Here is a 13,725-nt window from a genome sequence, read left to right as displayed (position 1 = left end):
GGCAAAGTAATGTCTCTGCTTTTGAATATGCTATCTAGGTTGGTCATAACTTTCCTTCCAAGGAGTAAGCGTCTTTTAATTTCATGGCTGCAATCACCATCTGCATTGATTTTGGAGTTCGAAAAAATAAAGTCTGACACTGTTTCCTCATCTATTTGCCATGAAGTGATGGGACCAGATGCCATAATCTTAGTTTTCTGAATGTTGAGTTTTAAGTCAACTTTTTCACTCTCCTCTTTCACCTTCATCAAGAGGCTTTTTAGTTCCTCTTCACTTTCTGCCATAAGGGTGGTGTCATCTGCATATCTGAGGTTATTGGTATTTCTCCCAGCAATCCTGATTCCAGCTTGTGCTTCTTCCAGCCCAGTGTTTCTCATGATGTACTCTGCATATAAGTTAAATAAGCAGGGTGACAATATACAGCCTTGACGTACTCCTTTTCCTATTTGGAACCAGTCTGTTGTTCCATGTCCAGTTCTAACTGTTGCTTCCTGAGCTGCATATAGGTTTCTCAAGAGGCAGGTCAGGTGGTCTGGTATTCCCGTCTCTTTCAGAATTTTCGTTTATTGTGATCCACACAAAGGCTTTGGCATAGTCAATAAATTACCTACATATTATTTTATCCAATTGCTTTTAAAATTGTTAACAGCTTCTCGGGGTGCTGTCCCTGGGAATTTGACTTTGCATGCTCTACATGTGGGGCACAGAAGGCATTTGCTAGGACTGGGGAAGGGGTAGGGTTCCTGAGAGTCACCTACCCAAAGTCACCTACATCTTGGGGACATTTGCTGGGTGTGGGGAAGGGGTAGGGTTCCTAAGAGTCACCTACCCAAAGTCACCTACATCTTGGGGACTCTGTGGCTCAACCCTTGGGCAGGGGACAGGACCCTCTCACCTCTGGGACCTCACCTTCGCCCTTTTCTGTCCAACAGTCATTTAGCCTTTGGTTTTCTGGGCGTGCAGGTGGGTCCCTCTGCATGATAACTGGGTAAACCCTGGCCAGAATTGCAAATAAGTAAGAGAATAATGCTGACAGCCAGTTTTATCCCTTATTTTAAAGGGTATAGTAGGCTTGAAATACACAACATGGATAAAGGCCTGTTTTAATGTGGGTTTTAAGTGTTGGGGTTTCTTTTTCTATCTTTGACTACGACTCAAGACAACTGCATCATAAAACATCCTTCTCTTAGTATGCTTTGTACCACAACAAAGTTTAGAACCACGTATTTTAAATGTAACAACAACAAAAAAGAGCAACAGGCAGAAAGGAAGAAACAAAACTATTATTTATAGATGGTATACTTCTCAATCACAAATTTTAAGAACCGAGAAATTACTGAAAATTACATTCACAGAAGTAGCTAGTTTTGCAAATATATAATTAAGAATAACTTTCCTATGCAAGAGCAATAACCAACTAGAAAAATACAATGGGGGGGAAAAAAAACTATTTACAAAAACAAAATTTTGTGTAGAATTTACCTGAAGAAAATTAGAAAAAAACATACTCAGAATACTCGAATCAATGGAAGGTAGGTTTCTGGATGGGAACAAAACGTGTAAAGGTCAGTTTCCACCACTAGTGTACAGGATTTGGCCTATTCCAATCCAGATACCAAATTAAAACCTAAGGAAGTCTAAGAGAAGCAAGACTGATGGAGAATCTGGAAATGACACACCACAGGATGGGTCCTGTGAAGGCACCGCTGGCCTTGCCTCTGGCAGACAAGTCAGGAAAGTGTGGGTACCAGGAAGCCACAGAGAACAAATGTCCACTACAATGAAGACACCGGAACCCTATCTCCTGAGGGGTAATGTGAGCGAGCCACTGGAAAGATAATGTCTAAAAGTAAAACACTATGCTTGTGAGGTAGTGACCACCCATTGCCAAAGGTCTGATGGGAACTAACAAATGGCAAGGTTCTTGACTAGCCACGGATCCAAGCCAATGTCTTCCTCCCGCTCTGCAGGTTCCTGGGGTTTCCTTCCTGGCAGGTTTTCCTGACTCAACAGAGGGACAAAATTCAGAAGTTTTTCCAAGAGCGGGGCTGGGTGGCCAGGCCTGAGTGACCCAAACTTCTTCCAGCAAGGCAAAGGCATGAGAGCTGTTTGAGCAATTAACAACTGCACAAAATACAGTAAGAACAGCAGACACTTTTAAATTACACTGTGAAGAGGACTTCTGTAAACATCACTTTTCACCACAAACTGCAAGTTATTGAAATTGATCATTAGTTTTTAGATCACACACAAATGATGGAGTAAGTCTTTGACATTCAGTTGCTGTGTTTTCCTATATTCCAAAGTAAAAATCCCTTTCATCTCTCAAGCTTTCAGGGTATCTTTAGATGGTGCTATGAATGGCTGATAAAAGCTGTTGACTTATTACCAAGTCAGCAGTTTGGTTCTTTTAGGGGAACAGTTTCAGATAAGGATCTTTACATTATTTCTCAGGTGTGAATTCCTATGTGTGTGTGTGTGGGGGGGAATGGAATATTCTGATACTTTCAGTACACTTATCAGTCTTCACCTTAAAGTAAGCAGCCCCCAGACTTGTATTTCAAAGCCTTTTTTGGGAAAGGGATCTGTGAGCTGTACATTGTTGTGTAAGTTCACAAAAGAAAGCTCTTTAGTCCAAAAAGCCTGGTTGCTAACTGAGGTATAGCCCTTGAGGATGTTTTGTTTTCCCTGTGAATTTTCTAAAAACTTGAGGTTTCAGCAAACTTGAATATTTATCCGATTTTGGCTATAATGAGGTTTTCTTATCTGTAACTTTTCAGACAGCCTGGCAATTCAGAATTATTTATGGAATATTTCAGTTTGAGGTGGTATCATCAGACCTTTCCCTCATGTCACTTCTGTTTTCGAGTCTTACATGCTGAGTGGGTTTTTTCATGCCGGGTACAGTTCGACAGCCGACCAAATCTTCTCCCACACTTTTTACAACCATATGGCCTCTTGGCCTTATGACTCTGCAAGTGAATCACAAACTCTTTGTTTTCTGGGAAGGTTTTCCCACATTCTGGACACTTAAGTATCTTTTCCCTTATATGGATTCCTTCATGGCGACTTCGATGAGAATTCTGACGGAAGTTTTTCCCACACTGAGAACACGAATAAGGCTTCTCTCCTGTATGGATTCTCTCATGCTTATTAAGGTTTGTTTTATGATTAAAGCTTTTCCCACAGTGACTGCAGTCATAGGGCTTTTCTCCAGTGTGAGTCCTCTGGTGGGAAATAAGGTAAGAACTCTCATTAAATTGTTTCCCACACAGTGGACAAGTATACCATCTTCTTGTTCTACGATTTCGGGTAAGTGCGATAACATTAATATCCACGTATTTTGAGAGTTCCTCTAGAGGAGTATCATTTTCAATGGTAACTAAAAGATTTCTCATTTTCCTTTCCTTTGGAATAGATGCATTTAATCTTTCTTCTTTTTGGCCATCTGGAGACTGCTCAGGGACCATGGAACAATCCATTTCATCACAATCTGAAGACTCTTCTCTATGATCTTCATCCTCTACAGGTTCCGTCTGAAGCTCTTCACCCTCAGGATTACTGCCACTGACTGTTGAAACAGAGAGAAAATATAATAATTTTTGAGGGATATGATACCATGCAGGAAAACCCAAGTTAGATTTCTCATGAGACCATAACCTTGAAAATCAGAAATCTGACGGGCAGAAAGTTGCCATCAACACTTCCTCATCCTTATTGAGGATGGGATACATGACTGATAAATCTTCCCTTACCCATAATGAAAGCACATAGTCCTCTCTTTTTTTTTTTTTTAATGAAATGTGTGGAACTAGACTGAAAGATTTCCATGTTTGTTTTCTGAATAGGCACCAATTACTCAACAAGTTCATACTGATCTTATATTATGTGTAAATCACTGAGCTAATAAGGACCAGGGGGTGAAGGACATAAATATTTTTTTTTTAGGACATAAATATTAAAAGGTACTACTTGTAATCTTTAGGAGGCTAGTAAGTAAATGGTAAGATGAGTTACTTCCAGGTTTTCACTATATTATAATACAATTAGCTAATATTATAACATCCAATATAGTGAAAAACTGCAAACAATTCAAATGACCACAACTAAAGGAGGCAAAGTATTTTCACACAGTGTATTATTTTTTAGGACATGAAAGGATTACTACAGCAAACTTTCCTGGCAATCCAGTGGTTAAGAATCTGTGCTTCCACTGAATTTGATCCCTGGTCAGGGGACTAAAGATCCTGCATGCTGCACAGTGTAGCCAAAGAGAAAAAATGATCTACATTAAAAAAAAGACTACTACAATTGATAAAATGAAAACTATGGTAGAAGTCAATGGTTGTCATTTTTCAGGGGAGAATGGAAACTAGTGACTGAACAGGATCACAAGAGGGATATCTGGGGTATTAGTTGATTTTAGACAAATGTGTTCATTTTGTGGAAATCTGAGCTGTATACTTAGGACTTGTAGTTCCAAAAAAAGCCTGTGTAAAATGACAGATTACAGCACTTGCTCTGGCAGCACATATACTAAAATGGGAAAGATACAGAGAAGACTAGCATGGCCCCTGCGCAAGGATGACACGCAAATTTGTGAAGAGTTTCATAAAAAAAAAAAACCCACCAGATTACAAAGACTAGGTAACAAAGCAAAAAAAAAAGTATGCTATGAACAGGTGGAATGACAAGGGACTTTGCCTGACTCTGGGCAACTTAGTGAAATTAAAGGATGAAATCAACCACTTTAGATAATGTGACTGATCCTAAAGCCAGAATCTGAATCTCTGCTGGATTTAGCACTTTCACACCAATAGATTTCTTTTTTTTAAAATTATTTCATTTAATGATCCCCTTAGGATAATGAAAATGTTGGGCCAAAGCACAGGACAATTTTTTTTTTAACTGCAGCTCTTAAGATGAACTGACATACTGCTTTCCAAAGGAACTGTACAGATTTCAATATAACCATCAACATGTGGCTAGGTATCAATTTTAACTAATCTTGCTGGTAGTAGATATAATTTTCAAATATTTAATAGGTATAAAATGGTTTCTCATTGTAGCTTTATTTTGCACTTTGATTATTGCAAACTAATAATTTATCTATTGGCTGACACATTTATAAATTTAAATAAATTTTATAGCACTTCCTTGGTGACCCAGGGATTGAGAATCTACCTGCCAGTGCATGGGACATGGGTTCGATCCCTAGTCCAGGAAGATCTCACATGCCGAGGAGCAACTAAGCCTGTGCACCACAACTACTGAGCCCAAGCACCCTATAGCCCATGCTCTGCAACAAGAGAAGACACTGCATTGGGAAGCCCGAGCACCGCAACCAGAGAAAGCTCGCCTGCAGCAACAAAGACCCAATGGAGCCAAAAATAAATAAAAATACATAAATTGTATATATTATAAATCTTAATCTCTTTATCATTGATATTTTTAAAATTAAATTCTTTTTCTATAATAACCCCACAACTTAAAACCAGAAAATCAGTCTTTTAAAATCCAATAAATTTCTATTGTTTTCTGGCCATTCTTTTATGACTTATTTTTATTTAACTCTGATACTTTTGAAGTTTAGTATCACACTGTTTGTTGTTCATAACGTGTCTAATATTGGTAGAGTTAGTCAGAACATTCCCTTCTTTCACCAATTTGACAGAGTACATTTACAGTATAAGTCTGGAGGGCACTGATATCTTTACCTGATTTTAGTTTTCCCATTTAGACCTGTTTCTCTCCAATATTCAAAAAATCTCTTCTATTTACCATATAAAACATCTCTCTATATTACTCCTATGTTATAGTCATTCTGAAGGAGAGCTCTCATTATTTTGTGTTTAAGAATGCTACTGATATTTATTTATTTGTACTGACCTACTGTAAAACTATTAAATATCATGTTTTAATTGATCCTTTAAAATTTTCTAAATATAAATCATATTTTGATTCCCCCTCTTTTCCAATAGTTATTCTCCCTAATCCCTTTTTCTTATAAACATTAGGTTAAATTAAAGAACTAATTATCTGTTTGAGAACAATTAACTGAAACTCAACTGCATTTTACATTCCTTTATTGTACTAACTTTAAAAATAGATAAGAATTTTAGTAGCTGATATATTTATATGGCTCTAAATCAAAATACGAAAATTACACTGAAAAGCCTTACTCTAATCCCTGTTTCATTCCAATTCCAAAGAAAGAAAGGCAATGCCAAAGAATGTTCAACACCACAGTTGCATTCATCTCACATGCTACCAAAGTAATGCTCAAAATTCTCTAAGCTAGGCTTCAACAGTATGTGAACCGAGTATTTCCAGATGTTCAAGCTGGATTTAGAAAAAACAGAGGAACCAGAGATCAAATTGCCAACATCTGGTGGATCGTAGAAAAACCAAAAGAATTCCAGAAAAACATCTACTTCTGTTTCATTGACTACGCTGAAGCCTTTGACTGTGTGGCTCACAACAAACTGTGGAAAATTCCTAAAAGAGATGGGAATACCAGACCACCTTACCTGCCTCCTGAGAAATCTGTATGCACGTCAAGAAGCAACAGTTAGAACCAGACATGGAACAACAGACTGGTTCCAAATTGGGAAAGGAGTATGTCGAGGCTGTATATTGTCACCCTGCTTATTTAACTTATATACAGAGTACATCATGTGAAATGCTGGTCTGGATGAAGCACAAGTTGAAATCAAGATTGCCGGGAGAAATATCAATAACCTCAGATATGCAGATGACACCACCCTTATGGCAGAAAATGAAGAAGAACTAAAGAGCCTCTTGATGAAAGTGAAAGAGGAGAGTGAAAAAGTTGGCTTAAAACTCAACATTCAAAAAATTTAAGATTATGGCATCTGGTCCCATCACTTCATGGCAAATAGATGGGGAAACAATGGAAACAATGAGACTTCATTTTCTTGGGCTCCAAAATCACTGCAGATGGTGACTGTGGCCATGAAATTAAAAGATGCTTGCTCCTTGGAAGAAAAGCTATGACCAACCTAGACAGCTTATTAAAAAGCAGAGAGACGTTACTTTGTCGACAAAGGTCCATCTAGTCAAAGCTATAGTTTTTCCAGTAGTTATGTATGTACCTAGAATTTACTACACTTTATCTGTTTAAATATTTATTTTGTCATAAAAAGTTTAAAAAATTTTATGTATTTACCTTACTGATCTTTTAAGACTTCTGGATTTTTGAGTCTTTATCAGAAAAGTCATCCTATCCCATGGTTATAAAGGAATTCACCCACATGCTCTAATTGTTTTTTAAAAAACATTTAAAATCTTTGACCCACCTGGAGTTCTTGGTGTGCAAAGTAAGATATGACTCACCAAGAGGCTAAGTTTTCATAGGCCCTTTTATCAAAAAGTCCCTCTTTACCTTGCTGACTGGGGATTCCAACTTTATCACAAACTAAATCCCCATGTGTATTTGAAGCTATTTCTGCACTTCTTCAGAGAAGGCAATGGCACCCCCACTCCAGTACTCTTGCCTGGAAAATCCCATGGACGGAGGAGCCTGGTGGGCTGCAGTCCATGGGGTCACGAAGAGTTGGACACGACTGAGTGACTTCACTTTCACTTTTCACTTTCATGCACTGGAGAAGGAAATGGCAAACCACTCCAGTGTTCTTGCCTGGAGAATCCCAGGGATGGGGGAGCCTGGTGGGCTGCCGTCTCTGGGGTCGCACAGAGTTGGACACGACTGAAGCGGCTTAGCAGCAGCAGCAGCTGCACTTCTTATTCCATCCCATTGGTCTAGCAACTCACATGCCAAAACTATATATTGTTTTCATGAAAGGTTTTAGAGGCTGCTTAAACACCTGGTAGGCTATAACTCTCCTGCCCCACTGCTCTTCTTTCCAATTTTCCTGGTTACTTGCAGTTATTTTTCCACTTGAATTTGAAATCACACTGTCCAGTTCCAGGGGGGGGAATCCTATTGGTTTTAGTAAAGGTACGACATTGAATTCATAAATTAATTTTGGGAGAACTGACCTTTTCAATATTAAATCTTTCTAACCAAGAACATGATATTTCTTTCCATTCATTCAAATTTACTTTTGTGTCCTTTAGAAGTGTTTTATTTTCCTCATCATTTTTGTACATTTCTTAAGTGTATTTCTAGATGCTTAATCTTTTTTTGTTCCTAATGCATATCTTCTACATCACTGGTCTCCAACCTTTCTGGAACCAGGAACTGGCTTCATGGGAAGATAATTTTTCCATGGACCCTTTGGGTAGGAGGGTGGGTTTCAGGATGATTCAACCACATTATACTTATTGTGCACTTTACATCAGCCCCATCTCAGATCATCAGGCAGATCCTGGAGGTTGGGGACCCCTGTTCTAAATGACTGTATTTCCATAAATGATTTCTGTATAAAAATTTTACATCTCATTGCCTTACTGAATCGGAGAAGGCAATGGCACCCCACTCCAGTACTCTTGCCTGGAAAATCCCATGGATGGAGGAGCCCGGTAGACTGCAGTCCATGGGGTTGCTAGGAGTCGGACACGACTGTGTAACTTTCAAGTAGGCAACCTGAGCGACTTCACTTTCACTTTTCACTTTCATGCATGAATAGAATGGCAAGCCACTCCAGTGTTCTTGCCTGGAGAATCCCAGGGACGGGGGAGCCTGGTGGGCTGCTGTCTCTGGGGTCACAGAGTCGGACATGACTGAAGCGACTTAGCAGCAGCAGCAGCAGCCTTACTGAATACACCTATTATGTGTAATAAGTTTTCAGACATTCTCTAGAATTTTCCAGCTACACATTTATATCATATGTAAATAGATGTAGTTTTATCTTTCTCTTAAATTCTTGTATGTTTAGTTTCTTTCTCATTTAACTGTACTAGCTAACACCTGAAAAGAAAGTGAAAGTGTCAGTTGCTCAGTCGTGTCCGACTCTTTGCAACCCCATAGACTATAGCCTGCTAGATTCCTCTGTCCATGGGATTCTCCAGGCAAGAATACTAGAGTGGGTAGCCATTCCCTTCTCCAGGGGATCTTCCCAACCCAGGGATTGAACCCAGGACTCTTGCATTGCAGGCAGACTCTTTACCATCTGAGACACCAGGGAGGCCACCCAAAACACAATGTTAAATAGTAGTAGTGATAGTGGGCTTTGCTGTCGTATCCTAATTCTAGTGGGAATGCCTCTCAGTGTTTCCCATTAAAGATGATAATGGTGGGACTTCCCTGGTGGTTTAGTGGTTAAGACTTTGTCCTCCCAATACAGGGGGCCCAGATTCAATCCTTGTCAGGGAACTAGATACTGCATGCGGCAACTAAGAGTTCACATGTTGCAAGTAAGACTTGATGCAGCCAAATAAATCATTATTAAAAAAAAAACAACCCTGCTCTACTACTTACTGCTGTGTGACCTTCAGCAAATTTAACTTTTCTCTACTTCAGTTCCATCATCTATAACATAATAATGATTCCTATACCCCACAGTGCTATCATGAGAATTACATGAGATAATAAATGCACGTAAAGTACTTAGAATAGTGTCTAGCCTATACTGGCATACATATGCTTAACAAATGCTAGATAATACTTCCATCAAAAATGGGATATATTTTCTCTTACACTAGCAGGCTTCACAGCTATTGAACACCAATGACAAAATAAGACTTAAAAAAGAATTATCAAGTGTCCAATGAAAACAGTGATGTAAAATGTATCTGTTGAGAATACCACTGGATGCATAAAGTGGAAACAGTATGCGTGCGTTTTCTGTTTAAATGTTTGATGTTAGCACATCAGCCGAAGGTCTTGATTACCAAGAGAGATGCCCTCCACCCTTGCTGCCCCAAAGATACAGGAAAAATGGCCACTCACAGCTGGAGAAGGCTCTGCCACATATAATAAAACAAAAATATGCATGTGAACATGTACTTAGCTGGTGTGACCAGTGTCTCAAAAAAAAAATTAAGATGAAACAGAATCATGCTTTTCCCATAGCCTTCAATCTAAACTTACAAGGGACTTGATTTCTTACCCAGTAACATCATCTCCCCAATGCTGTCTTCTTCCATCTCTGAGGTGGGCTGCTGAGCAGGATCCAGGCTTACACATTCTTCTTGGGAGTGAAATACATTCAAATCCTCAAAGACCACCAGTTTCTGAAAGAACAACAGGCCCCCTTCTTCTTAGTAACAGAGGTTCCTTGACAGCCTTGCTGTTAAGAAAGACTGAGACACAAAGATTGGGGAAGGGATGGTGAAAGGGATCTACAAGTCTCACGCAGACTGGAAAGCCAGGCTCAGAGAGAAGACAGAGGAAAAAACAGAACACAACTGTCTAAGAAGGCAGTGAAGAATGAGCCCAGTCTCCCTGCTGACTCCCTAGTGTGTTTTTATATGTGGGAGGGCTTCGAGAGCAGAGAGGGCGATGCACCCAAACAGTGAACGGGAAAGCTGAACCCACCTCAGATTCAGATTTCAGACACAGAGATACTGTCTCCTGTTTCTGCTGGATTTCTTCTCTAGGTAGAAGCTTCACTAAGGGGCGAGGTTGCCCTGGGGAAAGAGGAAGCTGCAGTTAAAGGAAAGTCAGTGACTCTAATACAAAGATTCTACCCACATTTTGAAGCCAGATCATTCCTTCGGTAGGTAACTCATAGTTTTTTCTGCTCCTACGAGCCCAGTCAGAGGTCAAGCCTCAAACCACAGGGTCTTGAACCTACATGGCATCTTTTCATTAAAAAAAAAAAAAGTTGATTCCCCTAAGCACCTTTTAAAGTTTCCATTACCACTAAAGGGAAGGTTGGGGTAAAGTCTGAAGATGTCCATAGCAAGCACAAAAGTTTACCAGATTCCACATAAGCTGAAGTCAATTCAATAATTCATCAACATTTCTTTATCGTAAAAACATACTCCCCAGGCTTCCCTGGCAGTTCAGTGTATAAGACTCCACCTTTGTAATGCAGGGGGCGCAGATTTTATCCCTTGTTGGGGAACTAAGATCCCACATGCTGCATGTCATGGCAAAACAAAAAGATTCCCCCTCCCGAATGTGTGAGTAAAAGTGACACTACAAAAAAAGTTAGTCCATTCTATGGCTTTACACACACTTAGCAAATCACTCAAACCCAGCTTGAGAAAAACAAACAAACAAACTCCCTCTTCCTGGCATGTTGACTTATTGGAATCAACTCCTTGTTTCAACACCCACCTTCCTAACCTGAATTCCCTATTACTATGGAAGCCTAGCTCAATCTCCAGTACCACCCTCTTTCTTCTAGTGAAACAGTATATGCTTCTTACCTCTATTCTGAAGGTTTGAGCTCACATCCTTGACAATAACCAAGGTCTCCTTGATTTTCTGACTGGGTTGGACGAAGCTTGGCTTGGGCAAGAAGGTGAGGAAGTGCTCCAGAACCAGTTGGTGGATGGTCTTGGGTCCACTAGTAGCATCTCGAAGTAGGTCTTGGCCCAGCTTGGAGTTGGGAGGGACTTTCAGTATAAAGGACCGCTTTGGCTTGGGGGGCATAGGGACCACTTTTGCAGCCATCGTGCCTTGAAATCACACACCACACTTGTTTCTGCAGAGCTTCAAGAGCCACCTCTTACTGGAGAAAACCTGTCAGTCAGCTGTAGATGAGAGAAACCATGGGTCAGGTTGAGCATGCCTCTACTCCAATGTTTCTTGGGCAGTGAGGCCACGTGAAATCTAAATCAGTAAGGAAAGATAAGCTGGGGTAGGGAACTCACAACTGAAAGGAAGACCCCTGAACCTGATACTCTCAGCAAGACCTGAAAGGAATATCCTGCGAATGGAAGCTGATGTCCAAACCTCAACGGAGCAAAGACAACCGGCAGAAGACCAAGGGTCTTCCTCACGATAATGTGAAGGGCAAACTCCATTAGGAAAAATGGTTTCACTCACGCTGGAAAAAAAAAAAAAGCGGGGGGGGGGGGGGGAGCGGGGGGGCAAAAGACAGGAAATCCGAGGTTCAATAACGAGGGCATCTGGTTAGAGGTCAGCTTGGCCACTGAACCTGGCCTCATCGTAGCCCTTGGACCGCATGTCCCTAGGATGTCCTTCAGGGGGCAGTTGGCCCAAGGAGCAACCGCAAGGCTGCATGAGGGGGTCTACATGTGGCCAGCCGACTGTTTTCCGCCCTCAAAGTCTTGTAAGAGAACAGGAGGCATCCCAGTAGGGCCCACCGGGCCAGGCCCACTCTGCAGCCTCTCCCACTGGCCAAGGAGCATCTTCACCGCAAAGCCCAGCTGGCGGCATTGCCTGGGGTGCGCTCCAGCAATGGCCCCTGTTTCGCTCCCTAGAGGCCGCCTCAGTCTAGTTCCCGCCCTCCCGGAGCCCCTCACCTTTTGGGGTTCTGCTGTGCCTGGGCGCACGCTGGGGACAACCCCGGACCCAGACTCAGGGGGAGACTGGGAAACTAGGCGCGAGAGGCCCAGCCCAACCCTCGCCCTTCGGGGTGTCCTCACTGTCAGCCAGCTATTATTTGTGTGAGCTGCGGTTAGTTGGTGAGGACGACCGGGACGCGGTGTCTTCTGGGAGACCGGGTGCCTAGGCGGCCGTGACGTCACGCCCGGTGCCTTGTTTCCGGTGCGGAAGCCTGGTCTCCTCGCTTGGAGCGGGCAGTCTGTGCTTCAGAAGGCGAGGCTCGAGGCCGACCAGCAGGACTTTCAGGACCGCAGGGAGGCCACGTTGGCAGCATCCGCTTTCTCTGCGGCTGTACCTGGGAGACGGAAAACTAAAGGCTAGCTCCAGCCCGCCAAACCTGGTTGGCACCGCTCCAAGTACGGAAGCGCTAACTACAGGGGCTGCTGGGAAATGTAGTTCAGCGCCACACAGCCAATGGGAGATCGTCAGGCTCAGCGGTTGGGGCCGAGCAGGATCGGGGCTCGACCGGAAGCGGGCTGTCGGGAGGACCGGAAGGTCTGTGCGAGGCAGCCGCAGTTTCCGCCGCAGCACCTGGGGTCTATCAAAAAACTGAGGTGGCGGTGAGTTGGTAGTGGGTTCTGGCCTCTATCAGGTCTAGGGTTCTGTTACAGCCGTCTCTTTCGGTAGCGGCCGCCCGTTGGTCAGAGCCGGGCGACGCTCCCCTCCCCTGTATGCCAACTCCTACACTGCGGTCTGGACCGGCCATCTTACTTTCTGAGGAATCGTAATTGTCCATTCCGCTTCCGTTCTCCGTTTATCTTTTCTTTCTGCCTTGTTAACATACTCGGTTCATACGCCAGGGAGGTATTGGTCAAGATTTTGGGCCACACAGGAGCAGAGATTGCCTTATTTCTCTGTGTAAAGTCATTGTCAGTCAGGATGACTAAAGTGAAAATATAGACGAGTCTCGTTTCTTAACGGAAACTGGGTGATTCAGCCATGGTCTAAAATGTGTTTTGAAGAGACTATTGTCAAAACTGTGTGGCAAAAAAAAACACAAACAAAAACTGTATAGCAACAAGTTAAAGAATACCTGTCTTTCCAGACATCAAAATTACGAAACAAAAACAAAAACCTTCTTTAATCAAAGCTGTATAGTTTGAACTACGAGTGAATAAATAGAACAATAAATGCTAAAATTGGTCTGAATATATGTCGACTTGTATGAAGGGGTGGCTTTTTGGTACTAGCAAAAGTTCTCTGTTCTTCCTGGAAAAAAGGAAGACTCCTGTCTTTACATACCCCAAAATTGGGATTTAATAGCCAATGAAAGAATATTT

General features: G+C 41.9%; 1 protein-coding gene and 1 non-coding gene across 2 annotated transcripts; one reads left to right on the top strand and one right to left on the bottom strand.

Moving 5' to 3' along the window:
• Positions 1-1,268: 1,268 nt before the first annotated feature.
• On the bottom strand, positions 1,269-12,792 carry ZNF200 (zinc finger protein 200). The gene is made up of 5 exons (XM_006054848.4): positions 12,364-12,792; positions 11,302-11,628; positions 10,463-10,554; positions 10,035-10,158; positions 1,269-3,571 (listed from the first exon to the last, which is right to left on the bottom strand). The coding sequence occupies exons 2-5, from the start codon at positions 11,546-11,548 to the stop codon at positions 2,853-2,855; spliced, it is 1,182 nt and encodes a 393-aa protein (XP_006054910.1). The 5' UTR covers positions 11,549-11,628; positions 12,364-12,792; the 3' UTR covers positions 1,269-2,852.
• LOC112581910 lies at positions 4,517-4,619 on the top strand. Its single transcript, XR_003106585.1, has one exon. It is a non-coding gene; the product is annotated as a U6 spliceosomal RNA (small nuclear RNA).
• Positions 12,793-13,725: the final 933 nt, after the last annotated feature.

This window comes from Bubalus bubalis, chromosome 24 (genome assembly GCF_019923935.1).
Source record: "Bubalus bubalis isolate 160015118507 breed Murrah chromosome 24, NDDB_SH_1, whole genome shotgun sequence".
Lineage (NCBI taxonomy): Eukaryota > Metazoa > Chordata > Mammalia > Artiodactyla > Bovidae > Bubalus > Bubalus bubalis.
This window is presented reverse-complemented; position numbering and strand designations above follow the sequence as displayed.